We start from the raw sequence: 25,179 nt of genomic DNA, 5'->3' as shown, positions 1-25,179 counted from the left end.
ATGTTAGAATTTGTTTTAATATGGGTCGTTATAATAGAAGAGAAATTTCCGTTTTTCAAATAAAAGAAAAATTCTCGTTTTAATAGGAGATGACGTAGAATTTTAATAGAGCTCGAAAAATATTCTTAGGGGAACTTTAATATTAAAATATTGACTTGTTCAAGGAAGTCATTCAGGCCGCCAAGCAGGTAATGGACCAAATGAAGTGGGGCAATTACTCTTATGCGATTAAATTGACAAAATCAAGATTTTAGTCTTTCCCCGCGTCCTCATCCATGGCGATTTGAGAGCAGTAACTTCGTTTAGAGTTTTTAATGCAACTTCCCGTTGGCTTCTTTTTTCTTCAAACAGAGCCCGACTTTCCCAATTTGGAAATCATGCTTTGTTTGACGTAACCCAGGCTCGTGAAATCAATCAGTGTTCGTGATTCCGAACGAAACCTCGGAATTTCGTACAATATTTCGGTTTTTGAGAAAACCGAACGAGGGATATTATTGTAATTATGGTTAATCATTCGAATTAACAGTTAATAAAACAGATCTCAGTCTCTAACCCTAGCTTGACATCTCCAGCCAAAACAATGTTGTAAAGAAATACAGAAACCTTTGTTGTAAAGAAACACTTTACATGGGCGTCATGACGACCATAAACAATGTAAAATAGCCCTAATTATGTTTTATGCTCCCGTGCTTATGTGGTGTAGCTGCTACACTAAAACCACTTTTTCTCGCTTTGAAATTCCAAATGTTGGCTCTCGTTTCCTCTTTTAAGTTTTAATTAAGTTGTAAAGGTTACTGATAATACAGTTTATGTTTCTCTTCGTTCATTCCTACCAAGATAATGCTATCTAATTTGGAAAGCTATGAGGTCACTAGGAAAGTCATGTGTATGAGTAATGCAAAAGGGATTCATTGCTCGAGATAGTTGGAATGTTTGTGTAGTGGCCCAATAAAGAGAAGTGGACTAGGTCAACAGATTAAGAAACGGGATGTAACGTAATATGAGAATTCGAGGAGTAGGGAATCGTGGCCGCGGAACTCTAGACCGTGGACGTAGAATATATACGGCAAGAAAGGGAACCGAGAGATGAGAAGACAGGTGGATGATCTAGATGAAAGGGGGAAGGGGTATAAAAAGAAGAGGCCGCACAGTGAGAAAAGAGAGTGAAGAGAGGCAAGAAAGAGGGAAAAAAGAGAGGAAAAAAGCTTGGTAGAGAGTACATTTAGGTCTTCGGTTTGTATTAAAGGTTTTGATGTTCATACATTTGGTGCCATCTGTGGGGAAGATCAGAGAAAGTCAAAAATGGCACCAAAAGTTAAGAGAAGGGTAGGCAGACCAAGGAGGGCAGTGGTGCAAGAGCCAACACCGGAGGCGGTGATTGATGAGGAGGGAAATCAAGAAGAGGAGCACGAAACAGAAGATACCCGGCTTATGTGAGAGGAGATTGTGAGGCTGAGAGAGGAGAACGACGAACTGAGAAGAGAAAAGAAAGAGCGGAGGAAGAAGAAGGGGAAGAAGCAGAGGAGGAGTCTGATGATGAGGAGGGTGGGCCGAATCTTGTCAAAAACCCGGTTGTTGGCTTGACCATGGAGCAAGTCTAGGAGATGATAGATAATGATAGAGAGGCGAATCGGCAGCGGGCGAAGGATCGTGGGAGAGCGGCTAGTCAAGTGGTGGCCGGACTAAACCGCAATCCATTAGCAGATGCCATTTGAGCTTCAGAGGTCTTGAAGCATTTCACTCAGCCGAGGTTCGAAAGATATGTGGGCAAGGGAGACCCGGCAGATCACATCCATCATTTCCAACAACAGATGCCTCTTTGACAAGAGGCTTGGTATGATGGGCTGCGGTGTATGATGTTCCCGGCCAGTCTTAAAGGAAGGGCGTCGGATTGGTATTACAGATTGCCAGCTGGAAGCATAAGTAATTTCCAGGAGTTGGAACAGGCGTTCATAGACCACTTTATACGCTAGGAAAGGCGAGTGGTGGATATCGCGGCGTTGTTCAACGTGCGATAGAGATCCGCAGAGTCAGTCAGAGAGTACTTGTGTCGGTTTAAGGCTGAGACATTGAAGGTTGAGAATCTGGATGAGAGAACCGCAGTGATCACATTTGATAGAGGATCAAGCGTCGCGACGAGGAGCATCACCGCGTGGCGAAAAGAATGAGATCGCGACCTTGCACAAGCTATATCCGCGGGTGGAAAAGTATATAAGATGTGATGACACTATGCATAAGGATTCCAAGATGTCAGGGAAGGCAGTGTTAGCGTTAGAGAAAGACAAGGAGCACCAAAGAACAGAGACATCCGGAAAAGAAAGCGGGGTATTCGCGTGGGTGGAAAGAAATCGGGAGGGGATTCGAAGGGATAACAGGGAGAGGAAGCCATACCGCGAGATAGAGGTGACACCGCTAAATAGACCCCTGGGTGAGATTTTATCCCTGATTAAGAACATGCAGGGATATGAAGGTCCGCGGAGCACACCGACAGAAATACCGGATAAACTTTTCTGCACATATCACCAAATACGAAATCATGAGACTAATGACTGTTACGCACTAAAGTGGTTGGTCCAGAGATTGGTGGAAAAAGGGAGGATGAGGGAGTTTGTGAGGGGCGCACAGAATGAGGAGCACTTGCCGCGCCAGGACCGAATACTGGGAACTATTAATGTGATTTTTAGTAGGGAGGTTCTAAGTCATAACGCTCATAGAGATAAGGTAAGGAGAACATCGAGCATCCAGTAGATCAACGAAGGGACAGATAGGTCGTGACCGAGGGTAGGGGCAGCGGAGGAGAGAGATAGGATTGCCTTTAGCAGTGCGGATCTACAGGCTGTGGATTCCCCCCATGAAGACGCGTTGGTCATCACAGTAGCGATGGGCAACTATATAGTGAAGAGGGTGTTGATTGACTGTGGCAGTGCAGTGGATTTGTTGTTCAAAGGAGCTTTGGAAGAAATGGGAATTGATCCTAGACAACTGAGGCCTCCGCGAACCAATTTATACGGCTTCAATGGGAGTATGACGGAACCCATGGGGGAGCTCTTATTGCCGGTGACCACGGGTCTAGTGACGGTCTTCGCCCGGTTTATAGTGGTGGATTCTACTTCTCAATACAACGTAATTTTAGGGAGGCGGTGGATTCATGAGATGAAGGCTGTCCCATCGATGTATTACCAAGTGATACGATTTTCCACCCCGATTGGCATGTATGAAGTTTGCGGCGATTAGGTGACGGCCAAGAACAGTCATTGGGGTACAGTGAAACAATTGATTCGCGGACAAGAAGGAGAGACTACAAACCCTCGGAAGTGGCAAGCATATCAATTATAGTGTGCCTTTATAGAGGGGGAGGAGGAGTCAATGGTGGGTCCGAAGACACTTGATGAGATTGAAGTAGTGAATATTGGTGAGGGGGAAGAAGAGAGGTTCACGTCGGTAGGATCCAGTTTGCTGGAAGAGTGGAAGAGTAAGTTGGTACAATTCTTGTCTAAAAATAAAGATGTCTTTGCTTGGGTAATTGAGGATGTCAAGGGACTAGACCCAGACTTCGCATGTCATCGGTTACACATGAAGAAAGACGCCAAGCCAGTGAGGTAAAGGATGCGAAGCATTAGGCCGAAGTATGCTGAGGGAATTCGTGAAGAGGTCGCAAGGTTAAAAGGAGCTGGAATAATACGAGAAGTGGAATTCACAGATTGGTTGTCCAATGTCGTCGTGGTACCGAAAAAGAATGGCAAGGTTCGAATGTGTGTCGATTTTACAGATGTGAATTTAGAGTGTCCCAAGGATAGCTATCCCATGTCGCGGGTGGATGAATTGGTGGATAGAACAACATGATTCAAAATATTTTCGTTCATGGATGCATCTATGGGGTATAACCAGGTCGCGATGTACGGACCGGATCAGGAAAGGACAACATTTGTGGTTGAAGGCGGCACGTATTGCTACACTAGGATGCCATTTGGACTGAAGAATGCCGGAGCTACTTTCCACTGGTTGGGAGAGAAAATGTTCGAAAGCAAGATTCGGAAGGGGATCGAAATATACATAGATGACATGGTGGAAAAGAGCATGTCGGATGAGGAGCATCTAGAGGGTTTAAGAGAGACATTTGGGATACCGCGGAAGTACAAATTGAAGTTGAATCCTGAGAAATGCACATTCGGAATGACCATGGGAAAGTTCCTGGGCTACATTGTTACTCACCGGGGAATAGAGGCTAACCCTGAGCAAATAAGATCCATGGTGGAGATGTCATCACCGCAGAATGTCAATGAAGTGTAGCGGCTGGCCGGTAGGGTCACAGCTTTGAATAGGTTTATTTCCAAGTCATCTGACAAATGTAGACCATTGTATCAATTACTAAGAAGCACACCAGATTTCTTGTGGACATCAGAATGCGAGGATGCATTTCAAGAGTTGAAAAGGTATTTGGGCAAGGCTCCTCTGTTGTCACGACCAGAGCAGGGGGAGAAATTATACTTGCATTTAGGGGCCACCGAATATGCAGTTAACTCAGTTCTTGTCCGGCTTATCGACAGAATGGAGAAGTTGGTGTATTTTCAAAGCAAAACATTGTTAGATGCAAAGACGCGGTATAGTAGAATTAAGAAATATGCCCTGGCGTTAATCTTCTCGGCCCTAAAGCTAAAACCCTACTTCGAATCACACTCAATGGTAGTGGTGATGAACCTACCTCTAAAACAAGCATTAAAGGCAGAAAAATCAGGCAGAATGTTGAAATGGGCAGTGATGCTTAGTTCGTACGAGATACAATATCAAATAAGAACCGCGGAGAAGGCACAAACGGTGGCAGAGTTTCTAGCATAGTTCCCCGTGGAAGATCCCACTTGGGGAGAAGAGATGGTCATGGAACCGGAGAGGGATGTAGAGCCCGACCTCCTAGACCCTTGCGATAAGAGGAATGGGTGGAAAGTATTCATAGATGAATCTACCACTGACGCATGCAGCGACATAGGTGTTGTATTGGTTATACCTGATAATAACAAAATAGAACAGACCATGAAGCTAGGGTTCGCAACAACCCGATAATGAAAGCGGTATGATCACGATGATAGTGGGATTGAGAATAGCCGAGGACTTGGGGGTGAAGGAACTGACCGTGTATTCTGATTCAAACTTAGTGGTGTGTCAGGCAAATGGACGGTTCGCTGCCCGCTGTCCGTGGATGGCGAAGTATTTAGAGGTGTTGCACAAAAGGTCCACCAAGTTTGCGAAGCTCAGATTTGTACACTTGGGTCGCGGTGAGAATAGGCATGCATACGCCCTTGCGTATGTGGCTGCAGCCATACCTGGGTTAGAGGAAAAGACGATACGGGTAGGAAGATTGGAGAAACCAAGCATAGAGAAGGTGATGGAGGTGTGTCAGATCACAGAAGAAGAAGGGGGATGGATGGATCCCATTAAGTGTTTCTTGGAGGGAAAGGAGGTGACAGATAAGAAAGAAAGAAGAAAGGTGGAACAGACTTCTCAGAGATACGTACTGTTGGAAGGCAAATTATACCGAAAGAACTTCAATGGGCCATTGTTAAAATGCCCAGGGACGCGGTTAGCCTTAGAGGTACTAGCATAGATGCATGAAGGGGACTGTGGGAGCCATTCCGCCAGAAGGACTACGGCACACCGACTCTTGACGCAGGGCTACTTTTGGCCCCACATGAAAAGGGATGCAGTGGAGTTCGCTAAGAAGTGTGACAAGTGCCAGAGATTTTCTCAGCTGATATTCGCCCTTACGGAACCCCTGCATAATGTCTCAAGTCCGTGGCCTTTTGCTATGTGGGCGATGGATATCGTAGGATCATTTCCCATGGCTAGCGGCAAAAGAAGATATATGATAGCAGCTACGGACTACTTCACTAAATAGATAGAAGCCGTACCCTTGCAGTAGGTGAAGGAGACACATGTGATTAAGTTTTTATAGGAGAACATCATATGTCGGTTTGGACTCCCATATTGCATCATTGCAGACAATGCGACACATTTCACGGGAGCTAAGGTGACCGAGTTTCTGCAGGCATACAAGGTGAAATAGGGCTTCTTGGCCCCCTACAACCCTAAAGGCAATGGACAGGCCGAATCTTCTAACAAAACGATAATGAACAACCTTAAGAGAAAGTTGGAAGACAAGAAGGGGGCGTGGGCAGACGAGTTGAACCAGGTTCTTTGGGCATATCGAACTACTCTTCGGACGACCACCAAAGACCCCATTTGCCTTAGCCTATGGCGTTGAGGCCGTGATTCCTTCAGAGATGGTGGCAGTTACAATGCGAACCAAGGCCGTGGAGGAGGGATCGAACTGGCGCATCTTGGCAGGGGATTTGAATTTGGCAGAAGAAAGAAGAGACTCAGCCCGCATTCAGTTAGACGAGTATCACATGCACTTACAGAGGCAATACAACAAGTGGGTTAAGCAGCGGTAATTCCAAATAGGGGACTTAGTGCTCCGTCGAGTGACTCCTAGTACAAAGAGGGAAAAAGACGGGAAGTTGAGTCCAAACTGGGAAGGGCCATACACCGTGGTGGAAGTAGGAGGGGCTGGTATTTACAAGTTACGAACAATGAAGGGCAAATTGATAGAAAAGCCTTGGAATGTGAGAATGCTAAAAAGTTTTACAATTGAATGTAATAAAGGTACAAAGCAATGTAATGGAGGTCCAGAGCAAAAGACCAGAGCTGTTTGTAAATATATAATACCACGAACCTTTTGTGAAAAGAAATGTGTTTGCTATGTATGATTTCTAAGTAAGAAGTAGGTCCATCAATGGTCATCGCATCCGTGGCTTATTCAATAGTCGCATCGGTAGTCTCTTTAGTGGCCGCCGTCTGGCTTATGAGTCCTTCTGTCACGGGATGCTCAGGGGTTACCTTGGTGCCCGACACCTCTTCATTGGCTATCTTAGGGGTTGCGATCGCCGGGACAGCAGACCCTTCAGGGAGAAGACGACCTTCGCGAAGGAGGCGTGCATGCTCCTCTTGAATTTTCTTGGCCGCCCTCTTGTCGGTTAGGAGCCTGTAGCGTTCCTGAAGGGTGGTCATATCCAATTGGTGCTGCTGCATCAGGTCCGCAGAGGCATCCTCATGCTTCTGATTGAGAGCATCCAGGGCCTCCTGGTGTCGTTGAGCGAGGGCATCCAGATTGGCCTGGTGTTGTTGAGGGAGCACTTCCCTTTGATGGCTCAGGCGTTTGTTGACCGAGTCCATGTATTGTTGGTGGGAGGACTCCGCGGTCTTTAGCTCGTCTTGAGCCTGAACTTTAGCCAAATTGGCAGCTTCTAGATCCGATTGAAGGTGGGCATAGGCAGTTCGTAGTCCGGTAGGGCCGCTGAGTTCTTTCTCGAGGGACTCCACCTTGGCCTTGGCACCAAATAGGTCACGGATCATGTAGGACATATCCAGGCTGATAGGGTTATATACTAAAAGTATTACTTTTGTATTAACTCTAATTCTTTATATTTTGAATGAGAATCATATGGGCAAATGTTATGCATATTATATATGTTATTAGTTATATGCATGTGTCTAATACTTTATGTTGTAGATGATATAGTGTGAACACACAGAAGATCATATCATCAGTACCTTATAAAGTATAAGTAATCTTTTACAACCTAGATGGATTTGGAAAAACCATTGGTACGGTTGTAGTATAATCTGGTATTAGTTTATCTTGACTATAGGATTACATTAGTACACTTTGTGTGTATTGAACAGGACCAAGTGAGGTTGTTTCTCCTTATACTGACTATATAAGAGAACAAACACCTCTATTATTATGGATGCTTGTCCTCCTAATCCGGATATAATAACGGGTACTTACATGCATTGTACATTGCTTTAAATCATCAATGAGTGAGATTCATTTGTGAATCAACAAACTCGATGGATTGGGTAATGACATTGTATGTAAGGTGTGCTATTGATTATAGAAGGAATCCGTGTCCAGCAAGAAGGCGGGTTGATGATGTCCCCTTGAGGAGCTCAAAAAGATTGTCATGTAAACCCTGCAGGTGGATTTATTCCGACATGACAATGAGGTTGAGTGGTACTACTCAAGGATATAAGAAGTTGATTAATGTAGTTGTCGATAACTTGACTTAATCAACGGACTTTTCGATATCTTAAATACGGGAGATCAACGAGCATATAATATGGAGCCCATAAACGCGTTGACACGTAATTTGGGATTAGGGGTAGTGCAACAATGGCCTTTAGTGGAATAAACCATTTGTTGTTGACGGACTTGGGCGTGTGTTCAGGGCTTAACATGGGAAGCCCAAGCCCGTCGAGGCCCAACCCTAATTTCTCCTCATGGTTCCCGCTTGTAGCCTATAAATAGAATAATCTCTCTCTGGCTGAAATTCACTATTCATCTGAACAGAAAAAGAGGCAAGGAAAGTTAGATCCAAAATTGGATCTAGCTTTGTGAGAAAGAAGGGGATTGGTAGATTGTTGTCCACACAACGTCCAATCTATTATAAAGGAATACAACAGAAGATCAAGGGGTTGATTGTTGATTCGGATTCATAAAGCTTGGATTCTCAGAGTTATCAAAACTGGATCTAAAAGGTATGTTCTCTATCACAAATCGTGGACACCCATTAATTCTGCTGCGCGTGGTGTTCGCGGTTTGTAGAAATATTCACATTCTGAATAACGGTTCCTACACAGGCTCACCTATGAACAGGGAAGAGGATGAAAAAAAAAAGACAAAAGAAAAAGGAGAAGGGAGATAGTACTAGGGCTGGTCATGAGACTCGGTGCTCGTGAGTAACTCGGTGCTCGGCTCGTTTTGAGATCGGCTCGTGCTCGCTCATGAAATAATATGAATCAAATATAAGCTTAGTTTTAGGCTCGTTTTGAGTTCGAGTCGAGTACGAGTCGAGTAGCTCGAGCTACTCGTTATTTTATTAAATTATTATTTTTTCTATATATTATATATGATCCATAAAAATACCCACTAACCTAGGCCCATAAACATATTAACCCACAAGATAAAACCCTAAAAAATAGCCAAAACACCAAAACTTTGAGGCCGCTCTCAATTCATGAGTTGGGTTTCTCAAAGAGAGAGAGGTCTTTTCACCCTAGATTTGAGCACTTGATTTCGGCAGTAGGACAAATCGACTGTGATGAATCGAGTGTTGTTGTGGAACTCAATCGAGTGTTACTGTGGAACTCAATCCAGCTGTCTTTCTTTATGAAGACAGCTTTCCTCATTCGCCCCTGTTCGAGATTGTGGATCGGAAGCTGCAGCCTTTTGTTTCAGACTTTCCTATACATTCAGCTGGAATAAAAACCTTCCTTCGAGCGTGTTCTAAGGGCATGGCTCTCCCACATCTTATTCAACAACTTCTTTTGGAGAGGAAGTCAGTAATAGCTTTTGGATGTTGATGGTAGTTTGGATTCGCTTCTTACATTGTGAAAACTGAAATGTAATGTTTTTTTTAGATTTTTTGAGTATATATGCTACTGTTTCCAGATGCAAGCTCACGAGCTAGTTTTGAGCTCGAACTTCAATCGAGCTCGTTTTGTAAAACGAGTCGAGCCGAGTCGAGCTCGAGCTAATTGTAATTCAAAACGAGTCGAGTTTGAGCACAAAGTAGAGCTCGACCTTGAGTTTGAGCTTGGCTTGAACTCGACTCAAAAACTCACGAGCCGAATCTGAGCATGCCAATACTCGGCTCGCTCGACTAGATGACCACCCCTAGATAGTACCTTCTCCCAGTTGGTGTATAGGGAGGTCCGGTGTTGTTCAAAGGAACCCCCTTCAGCATAGGCTAGGTCCTTAGGCAGATGAGCTCCAAAAAATAAGGAGGAGGCCACGGCTGGGTTCTCCAGAGTGGAGTCTGCGGTATTCACCTTGCGATGGCGCACCTTAAAAGTAGGACAGAAGGCCTCGGGGATGGCAAGCTCGGATGTCGGGGCGACGGGAGGAACGAGGCCTTTTCCAGATCGACGTGTACGGGGGGAAGAGACTGCAGACTGAGCAGGTAGAATGGTGGGCACAGGCTCTTCGAACACTGATGTCCACAGTCTCTTGGTCAAAGGCCTGTCAGCAACAGCCTACACTTCCGTGGAAGGAACCTCCCTCACGTTATCATCTCCTTCAGAGTCACTAACAAACAGTTTCACCTTGTGGACATCCATGTCTTCAGGAGGGGAGGTAGGAGAAGTGTATTGATCATCCCAAGTGAAGATAGAGCGGTATGAAGGGACGTCCTCGGGGGCGGAGGAGATAGGAAGATCGTGAGATTCAAAGGATGCGGGGGAGTGTGAGGAGGTTCGGGGATGGGTACGGCGAGAGGAATGGAGGCGACTCTTTTTCTTTGGAGGAGGAGACGCTCTGGGTTTCCGTTCCTTGGGAGGGGGAGGACGGTAAAAAGGAGCTGAGTAGCCGCTGATAGTGTGGAGAGCAGGGATTGGCAGCAAAGGTGTAGCGGTAGTGGGGTGGATACCCAGGAGGTCGTGCATGACGAGAAAAGTGGTTGAAGGCCATGCATGACGAGATGGATTTTTTGCATAAGAATCACACTTATGAGTTAGTTAAGAAACCGCAAGGACGAAAAATTCTCAAGAATAAGTGGATATTGATAAGCACCCAAAACTGTATTATAAAAACCTGTAGAGACATAACATTTCGATCAATTTTGTGCTTAATAATCATGAAATAATCGCATCTTCGTGCTTTTTGCAGGTTGGAGCAACTAATGTAAAAATTATGATAAAGCCAGCATTTAAGCACGGAATAGGGAGTATACACATGTTTTCCGATCAAGCCCATGTGAAACCCAACAAATCCGAACTAAAGCCCAAAGACTCAAATAGTACGTAATCCAAATAAACGGGATTACGTGCGTAAGCGTCAAACTTCCGGCTCATATCTCTTGAATCGGGACTCGAATCGCGATGAGTGAGCTGCTCCGACGATCAGTCACGACAAACTCTACGATAAAGCGGAAGTTGTAAAATGCCAAAAGACCGCCATCGACTTTCGCCGCGGGACCCACTAGGCGGGCCCATAAGATTTGATGAGTCATCATGCAAGTCAAGACAAAGGTGCAAATAATTGGTGCAAATTTGACACCTTGCATGAAGTTAATGAGTTGGTTGGATTTAGGTGATGATTATCTAAAAAAATGAAAGGTGTCAAATGGGGGTTAGTTGTGGATAAGTGAAAAATAAATGAGAGGAGAGTGTTTCACGTGGGAGAAGAGAAAAAGGCTCTCTTATGTAAAGGGGGGCTAATTTTGGGAGTTGGCTAGCTTTTACTTCCTTGACTTTTACTTTTCATTTACTTCCATGTCTTTACTTTTAGTTTTAAGAAAAAAAACTTGTAACTTGTTAATGGAGGACTACACCTTCTAGTTCTTGAATAAAAACTTCTGTTTTCCTTAGGTAATTAGTTGGCTTTGTATTCATTTCTTCTTTCTATCTCTTTTTACTTATCTTACTTGTAGTTTTAATCAAATCCTAGGATCATGAGCTAAAACTCTCCCAAGAGGAGGGTTAATGATGCTCATGTGAGGACTAGGCTACAAATTTAGGATTCCAAAATCACTACTTAAAAGACTTAGGTTCTATTTTTCATCCTGTTCCAAAATGACAGAGATTGACAAATATCTGATCAACTGTTGTAAAGTAGAACTAGGAGTTGGAATGATATTTCAGAGATGAAATATCATTTTAATTCCACATGCTAGCATGATATGTTTAGAGATAGGTATATTATGTTAGAGATTTGAGATGGTAGTGACCTGTTTCTAAAAGACTTGTAGCTAGGCCTTGCATGAGTAGGATTAATACTTCCCTATCTTTCTCTCTCTTTCATTTAACTATAAAACAAACTTACAAATTTTAGATAACTTGTGTAAAAAAAAATCTATCTATTAAATCCTTCTCACTTAGTTCTCCAAGGTGTAGATTTCAGTTGTGATCATTTAGATTCTTGTCTTAGAAGTTGGAACGAAATCCCTACTCGAACTAGATTGGCATTCTAAAAGAAAAACAGTGAGTAATGAATTATTGAGTTTTAGCACGTAGTAAGTAAATTTCTAAACAAAACACTGAAAAATGCTAAGATCAGATATACAAAGTTAAGCATGAAGAGAACAATCCTCACCCAAGGCATAAAGCTCGCATTGTTATTAAGGGATTTGGTCAAAGGAAAGGGATTGACTTTGATGAGATTTTCTCTCCTGTAGTGAAAATGACTTCTATCCGGGTGGTATTGGGTATGACCACAAGTATGAACCTAGAGGTTGAGCAGCTAGATATTAAGACAACTTTTCTTCATGGAGACCTTGAAGAAGATATCTACATGGACCAGCCAGAGGGGTTTGAGGTCAAAGGCAAAGAGCACCTAGTATGTAAGCTGATAAAGAGCTTGTATGGGTTGAAGCAAGCACCGAGGCAGTGGTACATAAAGTTTGATTCCTTTATGGCGAAGCATGGATATAAGAAGTTTGCTTCTGATCATTGTGTGTTTGTTCAGAGATTTCCAGACGATGATTTCATTGTGCTTTTTTTGTATGTGGATGATATGTTGATAGTTGGCCCAAACATCAACAAGATATCCAAGCTGAAGAAAGACTTGAGTAAGTCCTTTGAGATAAAGGATTTGGGTCAAGCAAAGCAGATACTTGGGATGCGGATCACTCATGACAGAAAGAGTGGGAAGTTGTGGCTTTCTCAAGAAAACTACATTGAGAAGGTGTTGAAGAGATTCAACATGGATCAAGCGAAGCTAGTCAGTTGCTCGCTTGGTGGCCAGTTCCACATGACCAAAGAGATGTGTCCAAAGGGTGAGCATGAGCAGAGTCAGATGGAAAAGATTCCTTATACATCCACAGTGGCAGCTTGATGTACGTAATGGTGTGTATAAGACCGGATATAGCTTTCGCCGTGGGCGTTGTAAGCCGATTTCTGTCAAATCCGGGGAAAGAGCATTGGAAAGGTGTTAAGTGGATATTGAGATATCTCAAAGGCACTTCCAAATCGTGTTTGTACTTTGGTGGAAGTAAGCCCTTACTTGAAGGCTACACTGATGCAGACATGGCAGGTGATGTTGACTCGATGAAGTCCACCTCCGGTTATCTTGTTACTTTTACAGGGGAAGTAGTTTCTTGGCAATCAAAGTTGCAAAAGTGTGTTATCCTCTCCACTACAGAAGCCGAGTATATTACAGCCACTGAGTGTTGCAAAGAGTTGCTATGGATGAAGAGGTTCTTCGACAAATTAGGGCTAAAGCAGAAACAGTTTGTAGTTCTATGTGATAGTCAGAGCGCTATCCATTTGAGCAAGAATCCGAGTTTTCATTCTAGATCTAAGCACATACATGTGCGTTATTATTGGATTAGAGAAGTACTCAAAGACAAGTATTTGTGTATCGAGAAGATCCATACCGACAAGAACGGGTCGGATATGATGACCAAAGTCTTACCGAAAGGTAAGTTTGATGTTTGTTGTGGTATTGCTGGAATGGCATCACACTCCTCCTGTTGATTTGGAAATTGCATGGAGGAAGCCCCCCTCACTGTTCGGGAGGGGGAGATTGTTGGCTTTATCCCTCACATGAGGAGAGAGAGAAGGAGTTCATTCTGCATGGAAATATTTGAGCGCGACCTGCTCCCATGCCGTGGAAGACTTCCAGTACCTTCAGCGCGACCCGCACCCAAGTCTATTTTCAGAAGAAATTTGGGACCGCGAGTTTGCAATAAGAATTAAAGTTTTTGGCAAAACCTAACACCCAGAAAACACATGAGAGGCATCACAAAAGTCAGAGAAAACCCAATCTTGAAAGCTATCAAGATTGAGAGATAACCTTTACAGAGATACGACCCTGTAAAGAGATAAGAGTGATCTAGTAAGGTGAGAGACTGAAAGGAGAGATTGTAATCTTCCTTCCCACTTTATAAAAAACTAGCTCTTGTGGAAGTAGACATAATTGGCCGAACCACGGTATATCTTTGTGTTGTGGTATGCGTTTAATCCTGCTTTACATTATTATCTGTTGTTAATAGTTGTTTAGCGAGTTGGGCATGTTAATATAGGTTGTAGTTGATATTTAGAATTTGTCTGGAGTTGAATTGTGTTCAAATACAAATTATATGTGTAGTGAGAGAATCGATTGGTATTGGTATAAACCCCAACAGGTAGATGTTGGTTATTTGATGTTCAAGACAACCTCAATTGGTATGGTGAATGTATCTTGTAATTGGTATGGTGAATGTATCTTGTAAGTGAATTTTATACATTAACGTGGTTTCCCTGAACCACTATTTTGGCGGGATTCAGATGAAGTCGAACTATCCTGTTACATCAGATTGTGTTATAATCTTACAGACCAACTTCTATGTGACAATGTAAGGCGTTCGTTGTATTGTAATGACCACATCAATTGTGTACAAAATCTCCCAATAGTTATTTTATATGACAGGTAGATTTTTTCTGTTATATCTCTCAATAATCAACATGATATAAGTATGCACTATGCTCCTGGTCAACGCAGTTAAAATAGTGATTTGGCTTAATTATGTGAGGATGTTCGGACGGTGCACCTTTGTTAGCCATATCACTTGCTCAACCCTTGAGCGTTATTCCGGTGCGGCACAGTAACTTCTACATAAACTTTATCAAACCGATAGAGTAAAAGTCCCTATTCATGCCCTCTTGGTGCGGCGTTGCCAGGCAGTTTGGTCATATAATATGCTGAAGTCAGGCTGTATCAATTCTCACATACACAGTAAGTTACCCAATACTTGATCAGTTATTTAGAAATTCTTTATTTGATGTTCTAAATCAGTGAAGCCTCAAAATTCAGATGTGCATGTGAGTCAGACATTTGAAAACCACTCCATGCAACTCGCAAACTCGTTAGCTGCTTGCAAAAAATGCGATGGTTGGTAGTTGTAATTGGTTTGTGCTACCTTGTATTTTTATTGTACAATATTTGCTTGTTTGTTGATGAGTTGATACGGCCTTAGTCTCCATTGCTTATGCACCTTATGTGGAGCCTTTCTGAAATGCTTACAGTAGCATCTGGTTATTTGTGGGAATTGGAACGACTGCCTTCCATAGAATGATGAGTTCTCAGTTAACTGAATACTGACTGGCTGCCTCAAGGACTGTAAGGATATTACTGGTTGAGGGCTAGTTTGTAGATATGCAAGGATATAAGTGAGAAATGCTGTATTTTGGGTAGTCAAGTGAGCGGAGCGAACGTTTCAGCGAGGGGTGGGGGTATATTGCCCAAAATGTAGTTTGGTAGGTTTCTGCAATATCTCACCTTCCCTCTTTCCCTCTCTCCCTCTAAGGGTGGAATTTGAGCCGAGGGCTCGGAGCTCGGCTTGGGCTTGGCTCGTTTAAGCTTGGCTCGATTATTGCTAGTTAATGCTCGTGCCTTCGGCACGGATTCCATAAAGAAATATCACAGATAATGTGATTTAAAATTCCACATACATTTATTATTTATTGTGATGGGAAAAAAATTGATAAGTGGGCAGCTCGATGAAAATAGAAGTGTCCAAGAATAGAAAATTCTCCTATAGAATCGAAAAATAAAAATGGATAAGTAGGCAGCTCGATGAAAATAAGAGTATCCGTGCCGAATAACTATGTAGACTATGAGAAATGCAGCACAATTAAAATTCTAAATAGTTGGGTTCTGAAGGTTGATTGGGCTTCACGCTCCGTTGGCTATCAAGGGAGGCAGCTCGAGATTGATTGGAGGTTCTGAAGGTTGTCCAACGTTTTATTAAATAATTGTAATCAATCCTTAGCTTTCAAATCACACGTGAAACACGAAATGCCTACGAAGATTCTTGTTTTGATTGTGAATTATAGGCACAACAATCTTTAGGATTCATCGGTTCTGCAAGTAGTAATGTTTCCAGTTTACTAATACAATATTAAGATTTGGAACGAATAGATATAAAAAATAAATTTTGTGAATGTACACCAACTCCATACAACTTATACAACTAATGCATTTGACAAAATAGTGATAAAATCAATGACCATGCTTAGTATTGTCCTTCCCAGCAATGCCTATTGTCTATCCAAAATCCTAAATTAGAAGGCAACACCATAACCATCTACTTAAGGACCATAACCATCTACTTAAGGACCATTGTGCAATGCTGAGCTGATGAGGCCATCATAGAATATTACCACCTGTCAATAAATCAATAAGTTTAACACAAACAGAAATATTTCTGCAGCTTCAATAACCTTAAAAATTGCCAAATTCTACCTTTAATTCAACTAATTCTAAGGAAGTTGCAAGTACCCTATTAAAAGGTCATGTGTAAGTAAGTAAGTAAGCAACAGAGTCTATTGTCGCTATTTTGCAGATCCATCAATGCTAATTGGACTCATTATTAAACTGACTTCCCTAAAAGCTTCTTAGAAGCATACATTCATAATTGGTTTAACTGAAAAAGTAAAATAGTAGACTTCGATATCTTTCTAGTCATATTCATCCATATTGTTTTAGAAACGCGTCTCACGCCGCGTTAACACACATTTTGTATAGCTCTGCTTGGACAAAAAAATTGTGGCAAATTAATCCCACAAATAAAATTTATTTCGCTATACATGAATCGACCAAATATCAACTCCAGTTTTCAGAAAAATACTTGATGGATATCAACCTATTTCATACACAACTACACCTCTCACATTGTGTCATACCAAGTAAATGACTTAACAAATGAATTGATAGTAGGGCAAATGATAAATTCCCTATGGTGAAGATGATCATCAGTGCACAACACGAAGACTTTGGAAAACCAAGAGGCCTGCGTAAAGTGCATGGAGTGGCCAAGCAGTTCTAGAGTTTGCACCCTTATCTGGAATATACAGGAGACTCAACACCTCTTCCAGCATGTTTAGATCAAATTGATCTGTCAGGGAAAATCCAAGGCTGCTTCGCAATTCGGGTACCTGTCAACATGAACTCTTTACTCACATCACATGAGCAAAAGGAAAATACATGAATTTTCATTTTGAAACCATTACAAATTAAAATGTGTAGCAGAACGAAAATAAAAGTTGGGTGATTGCTTAAGCCCTTGTCCTTACACAATTTTCTTGTCTCAATTACCTAAACTAAGACTTCCAAATTCAGCGGTCTCACTACAATATATTTTTAAGTTACTTAGGCACATCCAATGCTCCAAAAGGCTGCTTGAGAACTAAAGTACAGCTAGTAGAAAACCTAAGGTGGGAGAAACAAACCGTTCAATATAGAAATGGGTACAATATTGAATGTTTCTCCATATAGTAATCCTTGCTCCGAAAAAAAAACTGAAAAAATCAACACGTAAAAAAAATATAATATAATAAGTTTGAAACCAAGACATTGAACAGCTTGCCGCTTCCTAAACTACGATTAAGAATGCAAACCTAAGTATAACCTTATAAAGGAGAAAGCAACTGACCATCACTTATAATAGACCCACTCTTTTCTTTTTCTTTTTCTTTTTTTTTTTTTTTTAATCAAACAGTTTTTTTTATAAAAAAAAAGGATAAATTAATAGCTGGACATACTGGTTGCTATACAAAAAAATTATTTTGGTTTGAAATCTAAATATTCTAACAGTAGCTTACCCAAAAAGCTGCATAGAGTATTCTAATCTAGACATTCTAGTTCGGTGAACACATAATGCTACCAACAACTACTTGTAAAGAAAAAACAATAAGAACATTCATCTTTCTTCCCGCACACCGACATTTGCAATTTAAACGGAAAAACAGAAACTCAAATCCTTTTGACTTACTTGCTCTTCATTGGAAGCTAAATCTGGAACCGTCAACATACACTACAAAAACGAACCACCAATAATCTACCCGAGCCCTCTCGACCACCAATAACAACAACCAAACTTTATACAAGATTGCATGCTTTCAATACGCGGAGCCAGTAAACATGAATGGTTATAAATTTGAGACATTGGAAACTCAATGGGGGAGTAACATTAGAGAAACACACCAAGCTTTCATAGGATTAGTGGGTGATACAATAGCAAATAACAAAGGACGTAAACTATTTCCAGTTATACCATAGTCTCAACTCCCTAAAGTTAAAACAGTGGGCAATCCGTTCCAACCCTTTGTTGGTCCAAATAAAGCTCAATCTCCCAGATGAAAATTATTAGGCCATGGGACTCTCTAATCTTTGTTGAGCATACCCTAATAAATCAAACCTTTTTCATTCTAACATTTAAGGCCAAAAGAAACTGCTACAATTTTTACTTTTAACACCCCACTAACACTTACACGTAACATATCATGTTCACACAATACACAAATTAGCAAACGTAAAAAATAATTTGATGAATTAAGTATCAAAAGAAATTTGATATCGTATGACATAAACAGTCTAATGATACACCATTTGTATCAGTCAATACCCAAGATTTCAAATTCTAACAATACCTAACACAATGCATGTATGCACTCAAGCTTACCTACCATTTGAGGACTGGCATGTACATCAAAATCAAACCTTCGATCATCACTGCCATCAGAACCCGCATTAATCAGGAAAAAAAAAATGAAATTAGGCCTATAACATTGCCACACAAACACCACACATTGCGGTGAAAGCAGTGGAACTTCTCCTTGAAGTCAATGGATTCTTTTGAACCACAAACACATATTACACATGGTTAATATTGAAGAATAAAAAGAAAAAATATTGGGTATACATATACGAACGCACTTACCTTTCTCTGGCATCTCTTCAAACAACAAATATCACGTTTTGATATGCTCTTAAGGACAACCATCAAGATAAGTAATCAAACCAACACCACCAAAAAAAAAAATCTCTCCGATTCTACTACAGAGTTGTAGCACATAAGCATAAACCTGTCAATGACAACAAAAACCTTAATAAGATGCATATAATTTTTCCACATTGGAAGAGTATAATCAATTGTTAGTACCCTATGTTAGTTTCATACATGTTTCAGATTAAATCTTGTAATTGATTGTTATATAAACAATAACCATTCGTATTGACATTGTAGAAGATTTCCATATCATCAAATACTAAGTTCTAACATCAAATTGAGTAATGCGTTTAGAGATAGCCACAGATTACCAATCTATAGTGAGAAGGAATTGTGTCCCGTGATTCTAAATAGGCTTAAAAATGTAATAAACATATATAAAAGCTTAGAGTACGTTAGAGAGATAGCCACAGATTACCAATCTATAGTGAGAAGGATCGAATTGTGTTCATTGTCAAATAAAATTTAATTATAAAAAAAATAATAATAATAAAAGAAAGAAAGATAAAACTTCCAACCACAAAGCCTTAACATCTCTTATCAAATGTTGCGGTGACTATAAATGGAGAAGTACATTTGAAAGGCGACATGATCAACAAACTCATATTCATTGTTACGATTTTGTGACCAAAGAATCAACTCTGTAGGCATATTATTACTTACATTATGTGTGTGATGCGACACCAATTGCTTCCAATTTAATTTTTTATGAAATAGTAATTTATGGTATTGGTATAAATAAATTCTTCTAAAATTTGTAGAGAGAAACGATAGCTACAAATATAATAAATCAATGAGTTTACCATAGTTCATAGTTCAGAAGGTGGGTAATCAATTTCCTACAGACTAAAGAAAGAGTGTACAAACCTTTTTTTTCGCGAAAACTTCTCAGTTAGAGTAAGGTAACGTAGTTTAATCGATCTGAGATAATAAAAAACAAATATAAGATAAGATAGAGGAGATTGCTTACCAGGCGACACTATTTATGAAGAATTATCATGGTGTAGGCTTAAGTGAAGAAGACAACAACTTGGATCTTTGAGGCATTAGAAATAATATACAGTGGAAGAAGCAGTTTGGAGAAGGCCGGCGATGTAGCGAAGAGTTATTTTTCTAATCGTGAGGCGGCTATTAGAAACGAAAAAAAAAAAAAAAAAAATTGTTTAAATTCACAATATATGGAGAAGAAGAGGAGCCACAGTGGGAGTCTGATACTTGATTGAGCTATAGGCATTTGGTAATTTGCTGTAATAGAAATGATTCACCAACCAATGTAAATTATTTCATGAGTGAAAGTGGCCCTGGCAAGGGCATTATATCTACTAAACAGTAAGAAATACACTCAATCAAGAAGTCATATAGAGCATTTTCTCCACACAACATCATTGCACCAAGCATTTCGCTAGCAAAAGTTTCAATGTTTCAGTATGCGTACGTATGCAAAGTTTCATAAATCCACAAATAACCATAGCACAAAATAAAGCGGTCAAGTAGGGAAAAAAATCGGAAAAATTACCAAAAAGAAAATAATAATAATAAATAATATACATGTAGTACTACACTTTGATTCCATCTATCCAATTTCAGCTTCTGAGACAATTCAGTAAGGCTGAGTGTCTAATCAGTTCTTGACCGACTAAGTTATACATATAGAATATAGAGAAACACCAATCCGATATTCTACTTACGAAGAAAAATCAACTTAGCCATGAGAAATACACAATTGGAAAGAATGAGAAGATTAAAGAGAAAAACTAACTTCAAAAACACTCAATTAGAAGAGATGGAAACTATGAAGCAATAGCCCATCCAACGAAAACCGTGCAACCGCAAGTTGAGCTATACAAAACAAACGAATAGTGATCGCACAATTTCAAGTAAACAGTTTCAATTGAATCAGTGGTTGCATGAATCAGTTATGTGAGACCCAAATTTCAACCAATAAAAGGCCAATAGTTCAATTGAATCAAAACATAAACCATTTAAAATTTGGGAATAAAGAACAACCGAAGCAAAAGAAGAAAAGAGGACAAAAACTTTACCTTGTAAATGCATCAATTGGCTTTGGTGAAGAAGACAACGACATTGGTAATAGATGGGAGAGAGATCTGTAGAAGTTTGGTGAATTGGAGAAGAGAGAATGACTATTCGGTCAAACTTCTAATTATGTTGAGAATTGAGCGAATGTAAACAGTTTTGTCGAAGAAGGTAAACACGTATAGAGATAGAAAGTTAAGAACTCGAAGGGTTGATTGGAATCAAGAAAGGGCAAGCTTACTCATTAATTCTTTTTCTAATTTTACACGTGTCTTCGGTTTTGACCGCCGATTTATACCCACTGAAATGTGACTCCCAGCCGTGAGTCAGAGATGAAACATATCAATGATAATCCGTGTTTTGAGAAAGTAGGACATCCATAGAACATAGCCAAAGATAAATTGTGTAACAATACCATATGATTCCATCCTTTTACATTGATTAGCAACAATTTCATGATCAAGAGAAGGGGAAAACTCGAAAATGAATAGCAATTCAAAAGGGAAAAAAAATAAAAAATCAACATCAAAAGATTTTTTTGAGTGTCGAGCATGAATAAGCTTCAAACACCATCAACAAAAAAATGAGAATATTTTTTGTGAAAAAATGTCAATAATAGTGTCATCAGTTCAGATCTTAAATTGCGTTAATCAAGAAAGAGAGATAGCAAGAGGAAAGAGATCGACTTACAAACATTGGGCTACTCAGAAAGTCTTCTGCATAATTGTTTTCATCTTGTGCTTGCCAATGACTTTTCTAGCTTGTTCCACTCTACTTGTTCCTTCAAATCCTAAAATAAAAAAATTTACTCGTTAAACGACTAACAAAAAAAAAAGGTTTCTTAAAGGAGGTTTGGGAACACTATAGAAAGCACTGATGTGCTTATGAACCTGCACAGATATGTATGCATCTAATTACTTTAGTAATACAACGGGTTTAAATTAGGCAGTGTCCGTTGCTTCATGTTGAAAATAATTCCTCACATGGTTAGCTACCATATGTTTCACTATATGTACAAAAGATTTCCAGTTCAAATGATCGATGAAAATGGCTAAAAAGTGAACAATGTGACAGTCCTTATAATTACAAACACCATTCATACCCTTTAAGATGATAGAGTGGGAACTAAAACACCCTTTGAGTTGTTTGGGGAATGAGAGAGCATCCCAACCATTGGTGGGATGAAATCTCAACCACAACCTATAAAGAAGCTAGGCACATGAATTAGTTGTCCAATAAACTATAGTAGTAAGTTGTACATGTTTTTACATGAAACTCCTTCATCTGCTATATTTTGTGTGCAAACTTCCTCTGTTCAATTGGCGTTCCTCTGTTCAATGCAAATTTACCACGTGTTTAGTTTTGGCAATGCAAATTGATTTAGCACACCTATCTTCATAACAAAAAGCTCCAGGCAGCAACAGTTTGCATTACTGAGATATCGATAATAAGTAGAAACTATACAATGAGCATAAAACGAACCAAATCGGCTTGCAAACTTCTGTGCAGATTGCTCCAATCCCCTGAAGTATATTATCACATGATTTATAATGTATTGATCCAAACCAATAAAAGATATTACAACGCAAATATCGAACTACATATGCAAACATTGATATAGAGAAATACCATTCCGACAATCTGATTTTCAAAGAAAAATTAACTTAGCCATAAAAAATACACAATTGGAAAAAATAAGAAGATTAAAGAGAAGCACTCCATTAGAAGAAATGAAAACTATGAAGCCAATATCAATCACAATGAAAACCGCGCAACCGCAAAAACCTCAAAAGTTGAGTTACAAAAACCAAATAAATCAGCAAGACACGCACACTTTGAACTAAATAGTTTCTTTCGTAGTTTTGTGAGACCCAAATTTCAGCCAATAAAAGGCCAATAGTTTAATTGAATCAAAACATAAACTATTTGAAACTTGGGAAAAAAGAACAATCAAAGCAAAAGAAGAAACGCTGATCGAAACTTTACCTTGTATATGGCATGCATTGGCTTTGGGTGAAGAAGACAACACATTGATCTTTCTAATAGAATCATAGCTTGAGAGAGATCGGAAGTAGTTTGGACTTTGGAGAACTGGAGAAGGCAAACAGAGAGAATGACTATTTGGTTCAATTTCTAGCCATGTCTAATTAATTGCAAGCAAGGAGGTCTTAATGGTGAGAGTGAGAACCAAGGGGTTTGCACTACAAAGGGTTCTCACAATTAAGACTTTTAATTATTAGTAGGCCACATGGCAGAACGGTGGCCCTCGATTTATAACCCCTGAGAACGAATCCCAGCCGCGAGTCAGGAAACCGAGCTGTTTTGTTAAGTTGATGCAAGTGGAGACGGGGAAGTTATACCAAATTATACAACTATGCAAAATAGGAATATAGTTGCTGTCAAACCAAGAAGATATCAGAAGCAAGAAGTACTTGGTGCTCAAATTGTGAAAGAACTGAATTATATTGCAACATAATACTCACCCAAATCTTTTTTGCCTCCCTCACTAACTTCATTCCCTCTTCATTATACCCATTCGATTGTACAGGTGGATTAAGCACCTCAAAGCTAAGCTGGAACAAAAAAAAAGGTATCAACACGAACTCGGCATACACTGGCATATAAGAATGCAAATAAAACCATCGAGTAACTAAGAGAAACCTCGAGGGCCTTATGTTGCGTAACATAAAACATTGTATTGTTAGGGTTCTGCTTAGAAGGTTCCATCAAAAATAAAACAACAAGAGATTGATCAAGGAGAATCAGTAAGGAGCTACTCCTTTGGAGAAAAGCACCAATTTACCCAGGCCTATAAACACAAAGTTCAAGTTCATGTTAATGCGGGTCGAGGGGACAAACTGTGCAACTTCCATACCATGATCGTCTTGAAATTCACATTCCTAGGGGGGTGGGGGGTGTAGCTTGGTGCAACTCTTCTAAAGGTATAGCTCCTTGGCATTCCACAATTGTGCAATATCATGAAATTATAGTTAAAGAAAACCTCATGAAACTTCACTATTCTTTCATCTAATGCATCAGCTTCACAGAATGCTTGAAATTTGCTAATTACCATACGGGCTACCTGTCATTAAAAAAAAAGAAGAAAAAAAAGGGGAAATTTAAACAATTCAATCATATGGCAATTGAAGCATGAAAATGTAAAATTCAGTTACTGTGGCCAACATTCAGTATTCGTTGTATTCGTGTATTACTCCGAGTAGGAAAAACAAAACTAAAGAAAGTGGATAGATCGAACTCAACCTTGGCGTAGCGATCAAGAGGAGTCATTGCGATCAAACACATAATAGTAGCGCAATTAGGATTAGCAATAATAGCACCTTTACCATAAAAGAGTCTAGACATTATACCGGATTAACTTCGGAATGATTAGTGGAACCTGTTTATACATAATGAAACACGTATATTATCTATAACAATTGCTCCACGCCAACAAAGAAAGCAGTGTGCAAACTCCTTACTAATTGATTCACCAGCACTAAATAAAGCAATATCAATCCCATCATCAAAGTTGTTGCGATTTATCCCTTCTATTACATAATCTTGGTCTTCAAACCTAATTTTTTCTCCCGCATAACGTTCGATTGCAAGCATTTTGATACTCCGATAAGGAAAATCTCGTTTCATGATAACGTTGAGAAACTCCTAGCTAATGATGGACTGTTTTCTTTATTGAAACTCATTCTTACCAGCGAAGACGACTTGTTTGTACAAATAGGATTGAGAGTGTGGGCATGATGAACGATTGACATTGTTTTCTCTTAGAGGTTGAAGATGGTGCAATTAAGCTTACCACGTTATATTAATGACTATTTTCTCTCAGTGGAGAGGGAGTGGCCAGACCCTTGATTTATCCGAAGGGTTTATTGGAAAAGAAAAAGGTTATTGGAACTGAATTAATTGCTTAGTTATCGTCATTAACAAAAGATAAATACCTAAGGGGTTTGCGCTACGAAGGGTTTTCACAATTAAGACCTTTCATTAATTCCTAATCTACTAATCTACGTGGCAGAACGGTGGCCCTCGATTTATACCCTCTCAAAGTGAATCCCAGCCGCAAGTCAGGAAACATCAAGAGACAAACTAATGTTGAGATTCGAGAGAGAGAGAGAGAGAGCTGAAGAAGAGGAAAAGTAGTTAGGGGTGGGGGAAGACTGAAAGATGGGTAATTAACGTCTTAGTGAAAGTGAAAGTGAGAACCAAGGGGTTTGCACTATGAAGGGTTTTCATTACTTTTAATTTATTCCTAATACACGTTGCTGAATGGTGGCCCTTGATTTCACAATTCCTAAACATTTAGTCC

The 25,179-nt window shown here is 40.1% G+C and overlaps 2 protein-coding genes and 1 long non-coding RNA gene across 3 annotated transcripts; 2 read left to right on the top strand and 1 right to left on the bottom strand.

Annotated features, from left to right (window-relative positions):
* Positions 1–5,077: 5,077 nt before the first annotated feature.
* On the top strand, positions 5,078–6,058 carry LOC147497029 (uncharacterized). Its single transcript, XM_086562739.1, has 2 exons — positions 5,078–5,519; positions 5,994–6,058. Exons 1-2 carry the CDS (start codon positions 5,078–5,080, stop codon positions 6,056–6,058), a joined length of 507 nt encoding a protein of 168 aa, XP_086418865.1.
* Positions 6,059–14,471: 8,413 nt separating this feature from the next.
* Positions 14,472–15,014, top strand: LOC147497028 (uncharacterized). The gene is made up of 2 exons (XR_015196689.1): positions 14,472–14,767; positions 14,846–15,014. It is a non-coding gene; the product is annotated as an uncharacterized LOC147497028 (long non-coding RNA).
* Positions 15,015–16,785: 1,771 nt separating this feature from the next.
* On the bottom strand, positions 16,786–24,503 carry LOC147497027 (uncharacterized). Its single transcript, XM_086562738.1, has 5 exons — positions 24,350–24,503; positions 24,227–24,255; positions 23,860–23,940; positions 23,342–23,431; positions 16,786–16,968 (listed from the first exon to the last, which is right to left on the bottom strand). The coding sequence occupies exons 1-5, from the start codon at positions 24,501–24,503 to the stop codon at positions 16,786–16,788; spliced, it is 537 nt and encodes a 178-aa protein (XP_086418864.1).
* Positions 24,504–25,179: the final 676 nt, after the last annotated feature.

The sequence above is a fragment of the Coptis chinensis genome, chromosome 5 (genome assembly GCF_015680905.1).
Source record: "Coptis chinensis isolate HL-2020 chromosome 5, ASM1568090v1, whole genome shotgun sequence".
Taxonomy (NCBI): Eukaryota; Viridiplantae; Streptophyta; class Magnoliopsida; order Ranunculales; family Ranunculaceae; genus Coptis; species Coptis chinensis.
The sequence above is the reverse complement of the archived record's forward strand: the minus strand, read 5'-3'. Positions and strand labels throughout refer to the sequence as shown.